This window comes from Aedes albopictus, chromosome 3 (assembly GCF_035046485.1).
Source record: "Aedes albopictus strain Foshan chromosome 3, AalbF5, whole genome shotgun sequence".
In the NCBI taxonomy this organism is placed as follows: Eukaryota; Metazoa; Arthropoda; class Insecta; order Diptera; family Culicidae; genus Aedes; species Aedes albopictus.
Window position 1 is genome coordinate 142,910,863 of NC_085138.1, and position 21,413 is coordinate 142,932,275.

Here is a 21,413-nt window from a genome sequence, read left to right on the forward strand (position 1 = left end):
ACATTTTGAGGAGGGACGTCAATAATTTATTCAAGAAATTTTAAAATTTTATGGTGTAATAAGAATCGCCAGAAAATTTCTTAACAAATTCGATCAGTTTAACATTTTTGCCAGATTGTTTGGGTATTTTTTCATCAAATACATTTACTATTTATTATCCAAAACAAACAAATTGGCCAAAAAATGCTACGTCATTTAGGGACGCTCCCTTATTGGGAACAAGGAGGAGAGGAGACAAAAACAAAATAGTAGAAAAAACCACTATAGAAAAATGAAAAATTATACACACAAAAAAGCAGGCTGTTAAAAATTGTTCCCGTAACGTGGGTAGATCACCTTAGAACGGTGCGTTACGATGTAAGATCTACCACATTGCATCAAATTTTAATCTTGCTACTTTCCTGCCTAAAATAATAGCATTCCAGATTAAAACTTGATGTATTTTTTGAAATGTTTATGTTTAAATTTATGTTTTGTTTATAACCACTAATAAACCTTTTGTTTCAGGGGGAATCAGGTAATTATCTATCTATCTATATATATAAAAATGCAGTGGCATACGTGGGACCGCGCATAACTTGCGAACGGATGGTCCGATTTGGGTCGTCTAAGTTTTGTTCTGTTAGTTTTCACCCAAGGAAGGTTTATGAGGCCAAAAACTTGGGAAAATTGCGAGTTTTTGAAAATCGGGTTTTCATACATTTTGAACGGGGACCTGGGCGCTTGACTAAAGATTTGAAACGTCAAAAAACGCAGTAGGCAAGACAAAGTTTGCCGGGTACTGCTAGTATTGTATAATAATATGTACTATTTTTGAAAAGTACTATCTGTAACCAACGTATAACTTATGCCTTATTCAGTATTTATTACTTAATCCTTTATTCTCTTTTCAGTGAATCTTACCACCATACCTAGAACACTAATCAATATTTTTTAGCAAATCTTCGTACACATCACCATATTAATAAAGCTATGTTCACTTAGAATCCGGAATCATGTCATATTTTCTAGTGGCACTCTCAATGAACATAATCATCATTCTTTTGCACTCTGATCATACACTAATCCTCTTTTAATGGTGAAAATTTCATCGATTTTCTTGCAACGAGTGAAAAGTTATTTCAGATTGAAGACAAGAGGAGGAAAAAAATCTTGCACAAACACGTTGAAAATTTAGCGTGGTCAGGTACGACAGTCGCGAAAAATGTTAATATCGTCAAAACCATTATGTGTTATGTGCACAGCTGTTGTTAACCATGACATAAGGAAGTGTCCTCGGAAGAAAAAAGCTTGGGTTCATTGATAAATCTGCTTTGAATTTGAAGATTTGGCAAGAAGTTCGAACTCTGGGTATGTTTTTTTTTCGCAACAAGATGATGAGAACCAATTCATAGAAGGATGACAGCCTCAAGAATCGCGTGCTGCTTTTCAAAAACTCACACAAGGGAAATGTAGAGGTTTTACCTATTTTGATGAGCTGCCATGACAGCCGGAGACGTTCAGTGGTATCGTCACAGATGGGTAGTGTTTATCAACGAAAAAAAAAAAATTTCGCGTTTTCTCAATTCACTAAATGGCCCCTCATTTTGCAATAAAAAAAAAGTTTGGCAATTTTTCTACGGAATCCTAGTCAGACTAGTCAAGGCACTCAGGACACTACATAGATGACCTGATTGTTGAACAAACGTGCGGAAGGGGTTGTTGCTAAAATTTACCACCGTTGTGCAGATTTTTAGAGAGGTCAACACTGAAAAAGTGAGAAAATGTGTGAAAAATAAAAATAAATAATTTCAATGATATTTTTCCATGAAAGTACAATAAATAACCTTTGTTCCGGAATGACAAAATCACGTATATCTTAGGGATGGAATAACAAACTTAAAAGGTGAAGCCCTCAACACCTTTTATGTTTGTTATTCCATCCCTAAGATATACGTGATTTTGTCATTCCGGATTCTAAATGAACATAGCTTTATATGCGAACATGCGGCATGCGGCGCAGCCGAAAAATTGTTCTTCAGAAAGTGTTTTATACTGAAGATTTGTTCCTCAAATTTTGGCAAAATGAGGGGGGAGAAAGGGATTGACGTGTCACTAAACTCTGATTTTTTTTTTCAAACAACTTTCAGAGATAAGCAAATTTTGTAATTCTCCTGGAAATTTCTTCTAAAATAGAAAGTTTGACAAACTTCAACAAAAAAGGTTTTTTTAAGATGTCGAATTACACTAAAAATAAAGTATTCTTATCAATACTACCATAAATAAATGTGTTCTTCAAATTCGGCTGAAAAATTTCATGTTCTCGACTGAAAATCCATGACAAATGCACTTGTGAATTTAAAACTGCATTTCCTTATTAAAAAAATATTTAAAAAACTATCTGAAATGTTGCCAGGCATTCTCTCATCCACTAAAAACTTCTTTTTTTAGTTTCAACATGTGCTTAGTATCCAAAAATATCAAAAAAAAAAACATTTTGCATGCATGTACCAACTTTTATATTCTGCATTATTATGTTTTGAACTAAAAATAGAAAAAAAAAACCTTAGAAATATCAAAAAATATTATCTTTATGATTAGGTAAATATCTAAACATGTTCCCTCAAACTACTGAATTTTACCAATCTTTGATAACAAAAAATCGCCTCTAATACAGCATTTTCACCTCCTAAAGCATTTTTACTATTTTGGCCCTCTTCGACATGATTTTCGTCCCCAGGAGCTATTTAGCCCACTTAGGGAATCACTGGGTTATACCAACCACGCACAAAATACAAAAACTATTATAATTGAAGGGCACAGAGTCAAAGCGGTGTAAGTGACCATTTTGTCAATTTTGAGCTGAGCATATAAAAAAATGTCAGATTTTAAGCTTTCATGAACTTCTTTAGGATTAATTTTACGATGATTAGAAAAAAATACAATTAATAAAAAATTGGATCGATTTTGAAACTCCATACATTTTGTATGGGATGATAAATTAGTAAAAAACTTTAAACGTCATTTACTTGAAAGTGAGTTTTTGTCACTTACACCCCTTTGCTTCTAACCCCCTAAATTATAGTGTGCAGTGCACATAATAGAATTGAATTTTTATATATTCTAACTGGCTTTCTCAGTCTGGGAAATTCAAAACGACTAAGGGCAATACAAAACTAGTCGTTTTGAATTTCCCCAGACTGAGAAAGCTAGTTAAAATATTCAACAAATTTCCAGTCGAAACTCACGTCACGATCTATAAAATTTTATATTTTCTTTGACAGAACCGCGGCCCCCTGGCCTGGCTTCATGGCCCCCAGGGGGCCGCGGACCACCGGTTGGTAACCCGTGCTAGTCTCTGCTTTAATTTCCGAATTTTCAAAGAGGGTGGAGTAACATAATAGATATTTTATATGTGTATCGATCTAACCGGACTAAGAGTAATTCTGTAAATACCATAGCATAATCGCAGCTTCGAATATGCAATCTTTGAATTACTTTATTACGCAACACAAGGCAAATACAATCCTTATTCCTAAGAAGTGACTTATATTACCTGATCTAATCTACCAATGTCATTCACTTTCGTTGTACGTCGCAAATAATAAGCTTTAGTTCTCTGTACCCATTTTGGGCACTTGCCGCTATAACTAAGTCAATTTCAAACCGATTGATTTGAGTTTTTGTATAGAGTTAGATTCTGCACGTGCCTAACTATGTACAACAAAATAGGTACACCTGCCCAAATAGTACACGACCCTACCTAGAGAAAACCATCCCTGATTCACTCTGTTTGACTGAGCTGTCGACCAATCACACATTGACGAAATATTTACGGAACAACTTACCTGTTTCATTAGCCAATGAGGAGATTGTTTTGAAGCAAAACAGACGTTAGGAGAATTCGACCATTGAGTTCTCGCGCTTCGCCATGCGGTTCGATGTCACAAACACTAATAAGTACAACAGATCTATGTGGAAAATAGGCGCCATTAACGTGCACCTCAGTTTGATGCATTCTGCAAAAAAAAACAAAGAAGTAGTTTTTTTTTTTGCAATTTCTCAATATCTCACGCAAATCTGCCAGGAAAAGGCCTTCTTTCCAACATCAAATGAGCAGTGCTGTAATTGTGTATTACAGCACTGATTTGCGTTGCGTAATGAATCATTACAGCACTGTTTTCAGTTTTGATCAGCTTCTTGATGCTTTCTAGACGCAGGTTTGAAAAATTATGACAACTGCACAGTAAAACCTGCTATGATCAGGATTTCTTAAACATGGCTATGAGGATCAGTGAGCAGTTTAATGAAAAAGTTTAGTTAAAAACTATCCTCAAGTGGTAATTTACGAAATTGCAAAAAAAAAAACGTTGTACGAAGCTCGATGCAGAACTCGATTTTTACAGCACTCGTCGTAATTATCCAACTCGCCAAGTTTCGTTGGATAAATGTACGACTCGTGCTATGAAAATTTTCATTCTGCACAAGATTCTGCACCTGTTGCGTAAACTACCATTGCGTAGCGACCGTAACCGTACATCGGGAGATGTCATGGAGAACGTGGAGAGAAATGACGGCAGCAGAAACAACGCCCATGATGTAGGAACTGCTGGGCGTATACCGAGAATAAAACGGAAAAGATTTCGGATATCGTAGAGGTACAACATAGAACAACTTTTTGTGTATCGAATAATTCTTTTTATTATATTTTCAATATAATTGACGTTACAATATAATCAAGTTTACAGTTCAGTCTTTCAAATCGATATGAGTATGAATATCCGACACGTTTGTTTTTGCAAATCCAATCCACAACGCTCATGGTTTGAACATCTTAAAATCCAACTGAACTGAATTCCCTGGTTGGGTTTTCAGCAAATTTGCGAGTTTGGAAAAGAAGAATCGATTGCAATGTGGGTCATTGCTGAATTTCTAAGATATTCATCTCAGAAGGGCCTGTGCAAATTTTCAATTGAACTCCAAGATGCGTCACCTCGAGGATTGGACTTCTTGTTTTTACTATGCAGTAAAATTATTATATTGCGAGATATCAAGAATGAAATGGTAAAAAATCTTTAAATCTACTTGTTTTTTTTATCTTTTGTCTTTTGTTTGTTTTTTTTTTTTTTCGTTTTAGCACAGAAAACACATCCAAATCGGTTTCTAAAGTGCAGGATTATACTAGCAGTTCAAACTCTGTTTATCGCTGAATAATGTCACATGCGGTTAACCATCGCTGATCAGAAATTCATGCAAATTTCAAAGGGTTTGTACATTCAGTTTGAATGTCAGTTTTCTGTAATTTTATTTAGTATTGAAAATTTGACCATTGTTTTTTGTTTTTTTTTTCCAAGAGTTTTTCAGCTTTAACGCCGTTATGCAACTTACACTAATTTAAAATACAATTAAATCCCATAGGAATATCGAAGGAATATTTAAACACTTTCATCAGTTCACATCAATTCACATAAATAGCCACTTTTGGTGGTGCATATAGTTCGGGATTCGAGAAGTCCCCTTTTTTAGTTGCATGGGTGTGTCACCCTATTGTACAAAGTCTTTTCTTCACTTTGTGAATATTTGCTTCAATCATTTCTAACGACACTTACACTTCTAAACATTCTTCTCACAATACAATAAATTCCTCAAAAACATTCACTTATGTGTATCATTATCAACTAAATCATTCAAACTTTTTTCTTGTAAATTGCACTATTATATTTTTTTTTGTATGACGCAAATACTTTTAAAATTGAAATGAAAATGAAAACGACGAAATGAAAAGTGGAAAACAGAACATAACAATTATTCACACTACGTGAAAAAGGAACTGATAGAAGGACACGGATAGTATCCGTTTTTTTGTTTAAAATCTGCTGGTTTATTGTTTATAAAATGTTGATGGTATAAATTTAGGGAAAAAAAACATTAAATTACTGTCTTCCTCCAGGGTCAAGGTGCACGTGTTTTTAGGAAGTGATTAGTGAAAATTAGTCGACTGTTTTAACACTTTCATTACTCCCATAAGCACAATCGCCCAAGGCGCTACCGGAGTCATTTGCCAATAGAACTTACTTGCTGACGATACGCGTTGCACTCCTTACCCAAGGCGCTACCGGAGTCATTTGCCAATAGAACTTACTTGCTGACGATACGCGTTGCACTCCTTACATCGGGCTTCCGTTTTCCTTTTCGTTGTTTCTCTTGTCGCGGCGATCGTGCGACTGCTGATGTGCCAACAGGTGGTCCTTACGGATGAAGCACTTGGCGCACTGTTCGCACTTGAACGGCGTGGTGTTCTCGTGACGATACATGTGACGGCGCAGATCATTCTTGTGGCAGAACTGTCTCGGACATTCCGGGCACTTGAACGGCTTGTCCTTCATTTCATGCTTTTTGATGTGCTTGACCAGGGTCTCCTCGGTTTTGAACTTCTTACCGCAACGCTCACATGGGAACTTTCGTTTCTCGTGGATCCACTCGTGGTGCTGAGTGAGGCCGCACTGCCGGGCAAAGAAGCTTCCACACTTCGGGCACTTGAAGTCGCTTCTCTCGATCACGCTTGGCCGGGCCGATTTGCGCACGGCGCCTCCCTCCGGTTTGTTCTCCGATGATTCACCGTTGGCTGCGACCGCCGTTGGAACGCCACGGGCGGGTGACGGAACTTTAGGCTTCATTCCGGCCGACGACGTCGAAGGTTGCTGATCGTCGTGTATCGTATATTGCTTCCGTTGTTTTTTGGGTGATTGTTTCTGTTTGTTGCGAGCTTGTTGCTGTGCAAGTGGTTGGCGCAATGGCTGCTGTTCTGGCGTTGGCTGCATGAAATGGTACTGGACTTGTTGCTCATGTTGCTGTCCGTTTTGCTCTCCGAGCTGCAAATTGACCAACTCGTATTGTATTGGCTCGGTTGGATCCGCATTGTCGGCTGGTTTTATTAGAATGTTTCCATGAATAATAGGTTTTTGATTGTCACAATTTTGTTGATTATTGTGGCCCTCTTGAGCATTCAGTTGCAGACGATACTGAGCAACTTGATCGTTCGGTTCTCGTTGAGGAAAGAAAATTTGCACTTGAGGACCTGGGGTAAGATGCGATTGTGGGTTACGGCTTCTATTCAACGTTTGAAACATTTGATCATTCGGCTGTTGCTGATAACTCACTGCACCAGCTTCAGCTGGTTCTTGTTTAAACTCAGTCATTTCAACTTTCACAGCTTCCGTCGCAGAGTTCACTTCCTGATTCACGTTCTGAAATGGCACCTCAGTTGATGGATATTGTGGCTGATACGACGGGGGAAACATGTGGTTGGACGATGACGAATAACCTCCATCAGGCGACCTTCCACCACTTCCAGACTCCGATGACGGATAAGATCCATCTTCTGATAACAAAACATAGTTGTGGTTAAAAAACGGAAGCTGCGATAGATAATACGGTTGATAACCACCAGCGGGATCCTGAAACGCTGCCGTCTCTGATGGTCCCGGCTGGAGTTCCTGCTGATATCCATGGTACATGGTTTCTGCAATCGTGGAATCTGCCTCGACGATTTGGGGCGATGATCGTAGCTCGGCATAGTTGCCCTCCAGCGATGGAACCGGATACGGGTTGTATTCTCCGGGTTGCATCACTTGCTGGTAAGGAGTGTTGCTGTCGGTCCATAACGGTTTCTGTTGCTGCTGTTGCGCTTCCGGGTCGAAACTTGGATATTTCAACTGGGTTGCTCCCCAGAGCGGCGAATTGTCCGCTGAAGAAGGATCCATAGTGTAATCGATGGTTGCAAACCGTTCGGGATCACCAATTGCACTGTGACTGAAGTCGGAGAGGTGGTCTGAAATTAACCAAGAGCTTTCATCAAACGATGCTATCACTTTGAACGATTGACTAAGACTGTGAAACTTCACATCTGCTAGGGGTATTTTATCCGGGTAAAATTTCCGAAGGGTAGATACAGAGAAAGAAATGATACATATTTTATACAGGTAGTTTTTTTATAATATTACTAATCATTGCAAATTTCAAATAGGATAAAGCAAACGGAGAGCATTGGTTTTCAAATAGGATTTTATGGCTAGTAAATCATATACTATTCAATCACATACGCTATCATTCGATAAATAAGGATATACGTATGTGCACACGATTCAGGTAACTTTTCGAGAATCAGGTAATTTTTCGGGACCAATAAGTTGCCGCATCTGCGTGGGAGAAAAAGAAAGGGAAACATGTTTTGCTTCTTTTTTTTACACACAATCTGACATAACCTTACGAGGTTTTTCCCGTATGTGCACCACCGAAATTTTTAAGTTAATTTATTTATCGCGATTTGACACGATTGTTCCTTTGCAAAGAAAAATATTTGATCCGTACGTGATTTTATTTCGTCATCAGGGTTTCAAATTTTGACTGCCAGTGAGTCATATAATCAATTGCCTGAAATTTACACTTAATCGATTAACTGATTATCACACACGGAGTTAGAGCCATTTTGAGCAACATGTATCTTGAATAACGGCCTTTATCAAACACTCATATCTCAAACTCAGGACACACTTAATAATTATTGAGAGATAATGTTTGACAATTATGACAGAAATATTAAATCTATATTAAATCTATCGTAGAGCCTAGTAGCCGTGCGGTTAGGGTCACCAAGCTAATAATCGCACCATGCTATGGGGTGAGGGTTCGATTCCCGCTTCGGGCGTTGAAACTTTTCGTGAGAATAGTTTCTTCCCCGTTTCCACTGGTGCATGCTCCGTTGTCCGTTGTCTCATGTTAAGTTTAAAACAGTCTGTACAGCCGAAAGCTGAAGACGTTGTCCGTGTCTTTATAAAGCTCATTCGGAACGGCGGAAATTGGTTCACAAGGAAAAAATGTCATGGAAATCACTGGAGACACTGCTGCAAGAATTCCAAAACAATCTTACGTTTATCAGTGCCAATCTCTGTCAGGGTCGTGCAATTTCTTCAAAATTTTCTCCAAAACTCCCTGCAGAGATTTCTCAAGACTTTTCCAAGGTCTTCACTGGTAATTGATGCAGAGATTTTTCCGGAAATCATGTTCTAATCTATTTTTAAAACCTGCGAGTGGTATTTTCAGTAAAGTCACTATGAAGTCTTTATTTTATGCATGATTTATACAAAAAACTTCACGAGGATTTGGGCCTCCGAAAAAGTTATTAAGCCATAGGCAATCGATAAAATACCGAGATTTTTTTATTTTTTTGTTACTTATATGTTAAAAAGCGTTGCCTTGCTATTCAGCCAACAACTTTTGTCACATGTATTGCGCATTTAGTTCACCACAAGACTGCGCACTCAGTCTTCATAAGTGCGAAAACGTTGATTACGTTTACGTTTTTGCACTCCTGAAAACTCGTGCGATAGTCCAGTGGTGAACTAAATGCGCTACATCAGAATTGCTTTGCGATCTTCAAAATGTTGGCTTCTCGTAGAATCTACAACCGAAATTACTCATCGACCTATTTTTAACCTTCACGTACAACTCATTTTCAAAATGCTGGCATTTCGTCAATTTTCATCCGATTTTTTTAAGACACCCTCAATCGATCATAAATTAGTACTATTTTATTATACTTCAGTGGCCATATGTATAATATCCAGAACCATTCCGGAGATACTCCGGATTGTACTGTGGTTAGGGGGTGAGGGAGGTGTCTATTTCGCCAAATGGCAAAACGTGATTATTTCGTGTGTTATTATATTTGAGACGCCCCCGCGGAACCTGTTCCAGGTGTTCCGGAAAGGCCACATCAGTTGATACATACTTCAGTATTTTTATCTGACATTAATTTTATGCCCCATTCTCTAGAAATCATGATGATTGATACGTACACTCCCGTTCAAAAGTTTGGGGTCACCCCCTCAAAAACATGTCATTTTTTTAGGCCCACATCTCCGCCAATTTGCGTCCGATTTCAAAACCCTAGGTTTCATTCAAAAGATAATAAGTCAAAGAAACTTTGAACATGATTTAATAGAAACGTTTTTTAAAAAAAAATGTATGTAAACTTAACCCAAAGTTGCCAAATTTTCTAAAAAATGAATATAAACTCACGGCAGTGTCGCTGGAAGTTGGGTCGACCAAATTTTAAGATGAGAGCGGTAATATGACCCATTTTCTATTAGCTTTCAACTGCTTTTAACAGAACTTAGCTAAAAAATCTAGAAAAAAAGTTATTAAGTAAATAAATCCTTGATGTCATCGACCAAAAGTTTGGGGTCACCCCTCAATATGATGTAAGGTACACCGGGGCAAGTTGAAACGGGTGGGGCAAGATGAAACAGCGAGTTAACACAATGTTTTCTAATGATGATAAACAGTTTGATCGCCATAACACATAGTTTTTGATTCAAACAATATTTTAGCGAAGGAAAAATTTTCAAATTGTATTGAAATCTATTTTAAAACTTCGTGTTTCATCTTGCCCCACCCGTTTCAACTTGCCCCGGTGCACCTTATCGGCCAAAAGTTTGGGGTCACTTTCGTAAAACATGGAAAAGTGATTTGGTGATATCTTCGTCATCTATAGTTCAATTTTAATTATTTTTGGCTCATTTCAAAGATAATTAACTAAATTTACGTTTGATGTCTTCAACTTAACGTATTTAACAATTTTTGTATATAAAAATGTTATGTAAAGTTAGCACATTTTACCACGCTTCAAAAAATGAGGCAACTTTACGTTAAGTTTTAGTATGTAAATTTCAACAAATATGTGTGGTTCAATGTCTGTGCAGTAAGTATCATTCATTTTGTTTCAAATAAGCCAAGAAGAATTAAAATTGAATGAAAGATGACAAAGATATCAACAAATCACTTTTCCATGTTTTACGATAGTGACCCCAAACTTTTGGCCAATACAGCATTTTGAGGGGTGACCCCAAACTTTTGGTCGATGACATCAAGAAATAATTTACTTAATAACTTTTTTTCTAGATTTTTTAGCTAAGTTCTGTAAAAAGCAGTTAAAAGCTAATAGAAAATGGATCATATTAACGCTCTCATCTTAAAATTTCTTCGACCCAACTTTCAGCGACACTGCCGTAAGTTTATATTCATTTTTTAGAAAATTTGGGTTAAGTTTACATACAAAATTTTTTGAAAAAGTTTGTTTTAAATCATGTTCAAAGTTTCTTTGACTTATTATCTTTTGAATGAAACCTAGGTTTTTGAAATCGGATGCAAATTGGCGGAGATATGGGCCTAAAAAAATGACATGTTTTTGAGGGGGTGACCCCAAACTTTTGAACGGGAGTGTACGTCGCACGGCATGTTATGCTAACAAACCAGAAATGTCCCCGATGCCACCCCCGTGGAACCTGTGCTGGAATGTTCCGGGGTGGCCATATTAGTTAATATTGGCTTAAGTCTATCGTTTCTGACTCAGTCATTCGAAATCATGAAGATTGATATGTCGCACGGCATGTTTAGGTTGAAAACCAGAAGGGAACCTGTCACGGGGATCCGGATGGGTCAACTTATTCATTCGGAAGGAGATCCCTGGTGAAATCCCTAAATGAATCCTTGGACAAACAATCGTTGGAAAAAACCTTTGAGGCATTCCCGGGAGAATGTCTAAAACAGTCTCTTAACACTTTTTTTTGAATAATCTCTAAAGGATTTTCTGAAGAAACAACCCTTAAAACATCCCTGGAAAAATAACTTGGCGTCGTTGCAGGTAGTCAAAGACGCGACTGCTCGAGGGTTAAAGAGATACCGAAAGGATTTTCTGAATCACAAGAGGAATTCCTGGAGCAATCCCTGGAAGAATTCCCGGAACAATCTAAGGAGGAATTCCTGGAGGAATACCTGGAGAAATCGCTGTAGGAATTTCTAAAAGTATATCTAGAAAAATCCACGGAGAAAGTCCTAAGGAGTAATTCCTGCAAGAATTCTTGGAGCATTCCTGAAGGAATCCTTGGAGAAATTTCTTAAGACATCGTTTGTGGAATTCCTGAAGGAATTTCTAGAGGAATATCTGAAAGAATTCCTGGAGGAATTTATAAAGAAATTACTGGAGGAATCTCTGAAGCATTTCATGGAAGAATCTTAGGCAAAATTCCTGGTGAAAACCCTTGAGGAACTTCTGTGAAAATTGCTGGTGGAATCCCTGGAGGCTTTCTTGGAATTTCTAGATAAGGAAGGAATCCCTGGCGAAATTCCTTGGGAAGTTCCTGGAAGAATTCCTGGACGAATCTCTGGATATATTTCTGGATCTCTTGAGGGATTCCTAGAAGAATTCTCAAAGGAATTTCGGAAGGAAGCTCTGGAAGAATTCCTGTAGAAATCCCTGGAAGAATTCTGGGAAAAATCGCTGGAGGATATTCTGGAGGAATCCCTGAAGCAATTCCTAGAGGTAACTCTAGAGCAATGCCAGGAAGAACTTCTGGTCAAATTCCTGACGACTTTCTCGGAAGGAAATCTGAGAGAAAACCCTGGAGAAATTTAAAGAGAAATCCCTAAATGAATTCTGGGAGAAATTCCTGAAAGAATTTATTAAAACATACCTGGAGGAATGCCTGAAGGATTCCCTGGACAAATTCTGGAGGATTCTGCAGAATAGTCTCTGGAGGAATCCTAGGCGAAAACCCTGGGGGAATTCCCGGAGGAATACCTGCAGAAAAGAATCCAGTATGAATTCCTGGAAAAATCCTGGAGGATTTCCTAGAGGAAGCTTTGGAAGAATTCCTGGAAGAATCTCTGGTAGAATCCCTGGAGGAATCCCTAGAATTCTTGGAAGAACTCCTGGAGAAAATCTCAGGGGGATTCATGGAGGAATATCTACAGCAATTCCTGGAGGAATCTCTGGAAGAGTTTCTGGATGAATAACTGGGGGTTTGTCTGGAGGAATTCCTGAAAGCATGTAATTAGAAATTCCTGGAGGAACTTCATTCCTAAAGGAGAAATTCATTATTAAATTTCGGGAAGAAATCTAGGAGTAATTCGTGGAAGAATTCCTGAAGATTTCAGGAGAAATCCCTGAATCAATTTCTGGATGAATTCCTGGAGTAATCCATGGAGAAATTCCTGGGGGATTCCTTGGATAAATTTGATGGAAATACCTGCAGGAATGTCTGGAGGAATTCCTGGAGAATAGCCTAGAGGAATTCCTGGAGGAATCTCCATAGAAATTCCTAGAGTAATCCTTAAAGAAATGTCTAAAGAAATCCTTGTAGGAATTCCAGAACGAATCACTGAAAGTTTTCTTAAAAGAATCCCTACAGGAATTCCCAGAGAAAACATTGAAAGAGCTTCTGGAGGAATCCCTAGAGGAAATTCTGGAGGAACTACTGAATGAATCCCAGGGAGAATTCCGGAAGAAATCCCATGAGGAATTTCTGAAAATTCTAAAGAAATTGCAGGAAAATTTTTGGAAGAAATCCTGAAGGAATCCTAAGAGTTCATTGGGGAATCCCTGTGGCAGTTTCTGAAGAAACCCCAGAAAAAATCCCGGAAGGACTTCCAAAAGGAATTTGTCTCGAGGACCTGCAACTACTCCGGACTTTCAACTGTCAGTTTAAATTAGTCATAATAGAAAGCTCGCAAATTGTCTCTCAAATTCATTTATACAACGCAAGGAACATTGCGTTCTTTAATTTCCTCATTTTTTTTTTTATTCTTATTCACTTAACCTAATTTACAGCTCTTTTTGTCCACTAGGGCACTACGTGAGTGATTCCAATTGGACGCTGCACTTTGTACAACGCCTACATGTATTCTATTCTAATTTAACTATATCGAACTGGTGCCTTGTGCTGCTTCAACTTTTCTACGCTGTCCACGGTAGAATGATGAGCACGATGGTGCTGATGTTTGGCTGCTGTTCCTTTTCCAGTCCGATTGGGGGATCCATTATGAGTTGCGGTTTGCCGATATCCAAATTCCGGGTCCGTTGGAGCTATATGCTCCGAAGAGGGTCAGGTGCCAGCTGCTCTCGGGGGGAAGAGCAACTGACGAAAAACTGCAAGTGCCGGGGCTGGGTTCGAACCCATGACCATCCGCTTATGAAGCGAACGTGTGGACCACTGCGCCACGGGCCCCGACAATTTCCTCATTTTGTACCACTAACACTAGTATATAAGTTCCGCAATTGAAAATGTATCTACTAACCATCAGTATAAATACAGCAGTCCAATCGATCACACCGTTTTTCTAAGCTCGTCCGAAATCCGAAAAGTGACCAGTCCGCCGCGAATCTATCTCCGATGTAAGTTCGATCACGTGTCCGGTCTGCGAGTCCGCCGTCGTAGTTTTGAGAACTTCTGGTGCACCGTCGTTAATAAAGTTCGCGAGTTTGGTGCGAACAGTAAATGGTGCCGAAACCCGGGAGGAATTCCCATTCGTCGAAGAAGCTAAAGATCGAATCATCGAAGGAGGAGGAACCTACTACCGTGGGTGGAGGAGCACATCTCGTCATTGTCGCTGTCGCTGGCCGCTAACCTGCGGCGAATTCTCCGTCGTTCGTGCCCTGCCGTCACCGGTCGAAGGAAGGACTCCAGAATGTTCGATAGCTCCTACAGTAAGTGCTCCAGAAGTTTAGGTTAGGACAACCACGTGCAACCGTAAGTGAACCCATCGCAGCAGGTAGGTGTCTCTATAACAATGAGTACGTCGAAAAAATCATCCCTGCGTAAAAACACGCTGCATCTGAAAGCTTTACAACGAAAGCGTGAAAACATCCTCGGTTCGGCTCTGTTAATCCAGCGTTTCGATGAACAATATGATGTTAGCCAAGCCAATCAGGTCGCGATCAGAATCGAGCGTTTAGATGGGCTGTGGGATAAGTTTGAGGATACCGAGGATAAAATTGAAGCCATAGAAGATCAGGAAGAGGGTTTCTCGGAAGCTAGGCAAGAGTTTCTAAACCTTTACTTTGATCTAAAAGCGTTGTTGGTTAGCAAACTCCCCGGCGCGGTAACTGCCAGCTCACCTTCCCCTGGTCCAAGTTCCTCACACCAACATGTGCCTCCTGTTAGCCAAGCCATGTCGGTAAAGCTTCCCGAAATCAAAATACCCGATTTCGGAGGCAAATTGGATGAATGGATCGAATTCCGCGATCTTTTCAAATCGTTAGTGCACGCCAATCCCCAAATTTCCGCGGTTCAGAAGCTGCATTACCTTCGCAGCGCCATGAAGGGCGAAGCGTCGCGGTTGATCTCGTCATTTGCTATCACTTCCGATAATTACCTCCTCGCGTGGAATACGATCTGCGATCGGTATGAAAATAAGAACTTTCTCGTCAAGCAACACATGTCCGCGATTTTGAAGATTCCCCATGTCAAAAAGGAATCATCCTCTGCCCTGGCAGAGCTGGCCGACAAATTCAATCGGCATGTAGGCATTCTTGATAAGCTTGAAGCCAGTGCTGATCACTGGAACTCGTTCTTAGTCGAGCGCCTTAGCAGCCTCTTGGACGAGAAATCGTCGATGGACTGGGAAGCCCAGTGTGACGATAATGCTGCTCCGCAGTACAAAGATTTGTTGAGCTTTATTCTGAAACGGTCACGCACACTACAGATGTGCAAACCATCCCAGAGTGCTCACCCCGCGAACGTGCAGAAACCCACTCGATCAAAACTATCGTCCCATGTCGCGTCCGAAAACGTTATCAAATGCCCCTGCTGCAAACAGGCTCATGCTATCTCTCAGTGTGAGTCTTTCCTGAAGCTAACGCCCAACAATCGATTGGATTTCGTCAATAGGAATCAGCTTTGTATCAACTGCCTTCGAGGCGGACACTTAGCCAAAGACTGCCGTAGCAGCCTATGCAGAACATGTGCCAAGCACCAGGGTGCTAGGCCGCCATCTTTAAGAATCCAACATCTTGTATGTAAACATGTGTGTATCCACAAAGCATTCCATTGTGGATACACGATAGATGTTGGCTCCTGTCAGATGCATTAGGTGGGATTGGGGTTGCCACATACGTGGTGCCAAGAGACACCATAGTTTGCTTCATCTTCCCCCGATTGCATCAGGGTCTGCTACAGTTGCGGTGGACGAAAGCTCAACGACCACGAGCTGCACAGCGGTTTGTTCTGGCGAAACAATCGTCACTCAGACAAAACCCTCGTTCTCGGTATCGGTAGCACCATCGGTGGTGCTTTCGCGTACTTCACCACAGGCAAATCCGTCGTCGGTAAGTGTATCATCGCCGCAATCGCTCGCCGTTAATAGCCCCTCTCTCTCGTCGTCGGTTTGTACGAGGCGTCGGTCCGAAGCAAATGAACCACTTCCCCGTTACCCCTCTGATAACATGATATCGTCTACTCCAACAATGAAACCTCGAGATGCTACAGTGTTCCTATCTACAGCATTGGTACACGGTTACAGAAGTTACACAGATTTGTGTACTACTAGATCAGCCTCACCGCTGTGTCAAATGTACACAGATACTTTTCCGGCTCCAGCGCTGGCATGAAAACAAAATTAACAATTATTTTTGCACTGATCGATTCCTGATAATGCATGTCATCGTTCAGAGAAAATTAGTTTTGAACTTTGCTCCCATACCAGCGCTAGAGCCAGAAAAGTGACTGTGTACATTTGACACAGGGGTGGAGGCTGATCTAGTAGTACACAAATCTGTGTACATTGTACACAAGCCTGTGTACATTGTACACAAGCCTGTGTACATTGTACACAAGCCTGTGTTGTTTCATTTTAGGGTGTAAGAGTACAGGACTCTGATGGTATTGGTCATTTTGCGAGAGCATTACTCGATAGCGGATCTCAATCCAACTTCGTGTCGGAGTCTCTTTGTCAAAGACTAGGACTCAAACGTAATCGTATAAATCTACCTGTGAGCGGCATTGGTCAAGCAACGGTTAGTGTTCGCTACAGTGTGAAAATCTCTCTTGCGTCACGTTTCGGAAAATTTGTGCGAGACATTGACTGTCTTGTGCTACCCAAATTGACTGTCAATCTACCTAGCTGCCATGTAGACATCTCGAAATGGAATATCCCTCGCAACTTACTACTTGCAGACCCAAAATTCAATATCAGTCACGGTGTCGACATGATTGTTGGAGCCGAACTATTTTTCTCGTTGCTTGAATCTCATCAAATAGTTTTGGACGACAATTACCCAGTCTTGCAAAAAACGTTGCTCGGTTACGTGGTTTGTGGAAAATACTCAACCAACTTCCCTGAAACAGTAACCTGCCATGTTGTTACTGAACAGGATTTGAACTCCCAGTTGGAGAAAATGTGGGAAGTCGAAAATCTCGACGTTGGTAAGGCACTCACACAGGTAGAACAGGATGTCGAAAACCACTTTCTCCAAACAATATCACGTGACACCACCGGTCGTTTCGTCGTACGCCTCCCCTTTCGTGAGTCCATGGACTCGTTGTTGGATGACTCCTACGATCAAGCGTTGCGGCGCTTCCTTGCAATGGAAAAAGAGGTTCACTCACTCACCCAACCCTGCGTGAGGAGTACGTGAGGTTCATGGACGACTATGAACGATTAGGGCATATGGAAGTAGCCCAAGTAACCATGACGCTGGATATAGAGCATTAATTTTACTTTATAGTATATTATATGACATGCGATATAAAGTTGTTTTGTCATATAGGTTCCATTAAAGTAGGTTTAAAGTCGAAAGTGGCGCTACTATTGTTGATTTAAAGCAAGCTTTACTGTGGCGATTGCTAAAGCATATAAAATGCTTGTACCATATAGCTAATGCAATGAAATAGTAAGGAATGCATACTTAGGGCATCATGCCAACAAAAGAAAAAAAGTATTTTTTCATTTTTCTGTCTATTTTTATCTTTTCATACCTGTTCCGATACTCTCACGCTGATGTTTTTTATTCTATTTCGGGAATTGAACCTAGACTGCTGAAACTGAACCGCGATGAAACTCGAACGCGCTAACGCTGTGCTACGACTACCATGTATTTTGCACCTGGAAAAATGTGCAACATAAAGTAACGTATACTCAGCTCGTGCTTTATTGAGTTGTGTTTTCAGCAGCTCTAAAAAGTTGTGCTAGGGTCTGAATGCCATCAGTTTTCTTACTCTCCCAAATCCATTCGAAAACAAGCAACTACAGAACCGATTGATTCCACAAACGAAGATAATATAAAGATATAAATTAGTCTGTGTTGATTCTGTTCTTATTGTTTTCATACGTGCTCACTTCTATCATTTCTTTTATGAAATCGGGGCGCTATGTTAAATAAGGAAACCAATATTTCAACCCCACATAATTTTTGTTCCCTCAGCATCTGATTGTCTTCAAGTCCCAAACAGAAACCAAAAAAAAAAACCATGCGCAATATAACTTTTCAAACAGCAACATCTGAGCATAATAATCCAAGTTCTACGCAGCAATCCATGAAAATATGGGTTTGTTTTTCTTTTCTTTTGCATGGTTGTGTTTCCAAAAATGTTTTACTGATTTTTTTTTACTGAGTTTTTTTTTCTGTTTACAACGATGAAAGCATTAGTAAAGGCATATATAAAGTAATAAATCCTTGCATTATTGATTGCTATAAAGCTTTTAACATGGTAATGCAATGAAGCATTAAACGACGTCGCTATAGAACTATACCGAACTGTCAAAATCCTATAATGCTTCAACGCTTTCATAATGTAGAGTAAACGCTTTATTACTTGACAGGTGTAGAATAAAAGTTATCTCGCACTAGCTAAACTATAATACGATTGAATTAATGTAATGATATAATGCTTGTGGTTACTTGGGAGGTTCTCGTGTCGCGGGCCCGCAGTATTTTCTCCCCCATCATGCTGTCCATCGTCCCGATAGCAGCACGACGAAGACACGAATCGTGTTCGATGCCAGTAGCAAGGGATCTGGTGCTCTTTCCCTTAACGACGTCCTTCATACAGGTCCTACTGTCCAACCACCGTTACTAAACCACATCGTAAATTTCCGGCTACCGCAGTACGTCTTCACCGCGGATGCGGAAAAAATGTTCCGCCAAATATGGATCCATCCCGATGACCGTCGTTATTTGAAAATCATCTGGCGTCGAGATCCGTCTTTGCCACTGCAGGTTTATCAGCTAAACACTGTGACTTATGGGCTCGCCTGCTCACCGTATCATGCAGCACGTGTGCTCACTAAGCTGGCCGAGGAAGATGGGCAGAAATATCCTCTTGGTGCGCAAGTTGTCATTAAACGCGTGTATGTCGACGACGCGTTAGCTGGAAGTGACAACTTGGAAGAAGCCAGCGAAACATGCCGTCAGTTGATGGAGTTGCTGCGTCTCGGAGGGTTTTCTTTACGGAAGTGGAGCAGCAACAACCCAGCAGTTCTGAAACACATTCCGACAGAATTATGGGAAAACGCGTCTAAAATGGAAATCTGTCGTTCAACTGTGACCGCCCTGGGACTTCTTTGGAATCCAGTGGGTGATTATTTCGACTTTAAAATACCATCGTTCCCAGAATTGACCAAAGTGACGAAACGTATTGTAGTGTCTGAAACTGCTCAGCTTTTTGACCCTCTGGGTCTGCTCGGACCGATTGTTATAAGCGCCAGAGCTTTCGTTCAACGACTATGGGCAAAAAACATTTCGTGGGACGAAGAGCTATCGGTAGAAGAGAGTGCCTGGTGGATGAACTTTCGAAGTGAGATAGCATTACTACAGCAACTAGCTGTTCCTCGTCGAGTTCTCTCTAACTCGGATCGAAACTATGAACTGCATTGTTTTTGTGACGCGTCAGAGAGAGGTTATGGATGTTGTGTCTATGTAGGGGTGGTGGGGGTAAAGTGGACAACCTAAGCATTTTGGTCGTTTCCCGCGGAAATGCGGCAAAATCCATCTGCTTTTCCGATTTACATATGGAAGGTAATGTTATACTCTAGAAATTTTGTAAGGGGTTGCATTTAAAAAATATTGTTTTCTTTGATTATTTTCTTCACCAAATCGTGCATCAAAATTGCGTGAAAAAAAATTGGTGGGGGTAAAATGAACAATCGAAGGGGTAAAATGAACAAGTCGTTAAAAGTTATATAACAGCATATTGTTTCTATGTTTTTAAATACAAACTATCAAATTTCATACGATAACTTTATTTTGTTGTTTTAAAACTTTTAATACAATCTTTAAAACACACTTAAATAATTATTGTAAAAATAGTGTATAAAACAAACACTATTTTGGATGAAAATTATATTTTGTTGATATAAAATATTTTTTTATAACTTTTTACTTCAACTATCTCACGATAGGTATGACGGCTGATAATTCTGAAGTTTGCAAAAAAAAAATATGAAATTTTGGTGAAATTTGAAGCGATTGTCCATTTTACCCCCACGGTCTGATTTTGTTAAAATTATTTCCAAAAACTTTTTTTTTTTACAAAACTCAAATTTTTTTTCTGTCAAATATATTCTTCTACGGGACTTTATTGGTTTAGGGTTTAAAACTTGTAATAATTCGAAAATAACTTACGAGAAACCCTTAGCAATTATAAGCAGATTTTACATCATTTCCGATATTTCACGTGATTTTTAAAGTTTTTGTCATCTTGATGAGGTTTGTTTGATTTTAATGTTCAAGATCAGCAAAAGTATAATGATTCATGCTTAGGCATAAGCTCCAATCGTTGAAACATTTTGAAAAACAATAAAAGCCATGAAACTGTACCCTGTCCACTTTACCCCCACCACCCCTAGTGAGTCCTAACACCGAAGGGCAAATCGTTAGCCACCTTTTGATTACGAAGTCACAAGTTGCTCCATTACGTGGATTGTCAATGCCACGACTTGAGTTGTGTGCATCAGTGTTAGGTAGCCAGTTAGTGGACAAATTGCGTAGCGGGACAGACTTTACCGAATCCGTTACATTTTGGACAGACTCTACCGTGGTATTGTATTGGCTTCGTGCTCCACCGACGCACTGGAAAGTGTTTGTGTCCAACCGAATAGCCGAGGTACAAAGACTCACAAAGGGGTTCAAATGGAGACATGTTCCTACTGAACACAATCCTGCCGACAAAATCTCTCGTGGGATCCGTCCCTCTCAGATAATCGACGACAAATTGTGGTGGCATGGGCCGCAATTTCTAATACACCCAGTATCTTGTTGGCCCAATGTGTTACCCAACTCTTCACCGATACCGCGCAGAAGTAGAGCCTGAGAAACGACAAGTTGTTGCTTTAAACTTGCTTGTTGCTTGTTGCTTGTTGTTTAAACAGTGTGGAGAATGACGACTTTCTTTTCGCTAGATTTTCAGACTTGGGGAAGTTGTTAAGGGTCGTTGCATGGTGTCTGCGTTTCTACTACAACGTTAGAAGTCGAGCAGAAGAACGTGTCACCTGTAAACTGGCACCTGTCGAAATCGAAAGTGCTCTTAAGAGGGTCGTCCAAGTTGCACAAGCAACCACCTTCTCCAGCGAATATCACCAGCTAACCGTAAACAAGCTAC

General features: G+C 40.0%; 2 protein-coding genes across 20 annotated transcripts in view; one reads left to right on the forward strand and one right to left on the reverse strand.

The window, feature by feature from the left end:
* Positions 1-21,413, forward strand: part of LOC109424083 (uncharacterized) — a 638,365-nt gene that overhangs the window by 208,803 nt on the left and 408,149 nt on the right. The gene's annotated exons all lie outside the window — the stretch shown is intronic.
* LOC109424084 (zinc finger protein 281) overlaps positions 5,837-21,413 on the reverse strand; it is a 45,653-nt gene continuing 30,076 nt past the window's right edge. The window contains exons 2-3 of one of the 3 annotated variants that reach the window (XM_019699172.3): positions 7,424-7,810; positions 5,837-7,360 (exon numbers count right to left, since the gene is read on the reverse strand). In XM_019699172.3, coding sequence (XP_019554717.2) covers positions 6,147-7,360; positions 7,424-7,810 — 1,601 coding nt within the window. In that variant the 3' untranslated portion in view covers positions 5,837-6,146. Of the gene's footprint in view, positions 7,811-21,413 lie in introns of all 3 variants that reach the window. The other 2 variants (XM_019699173.3, XM_019699171.3) reach the window with 2 other exon arrangements.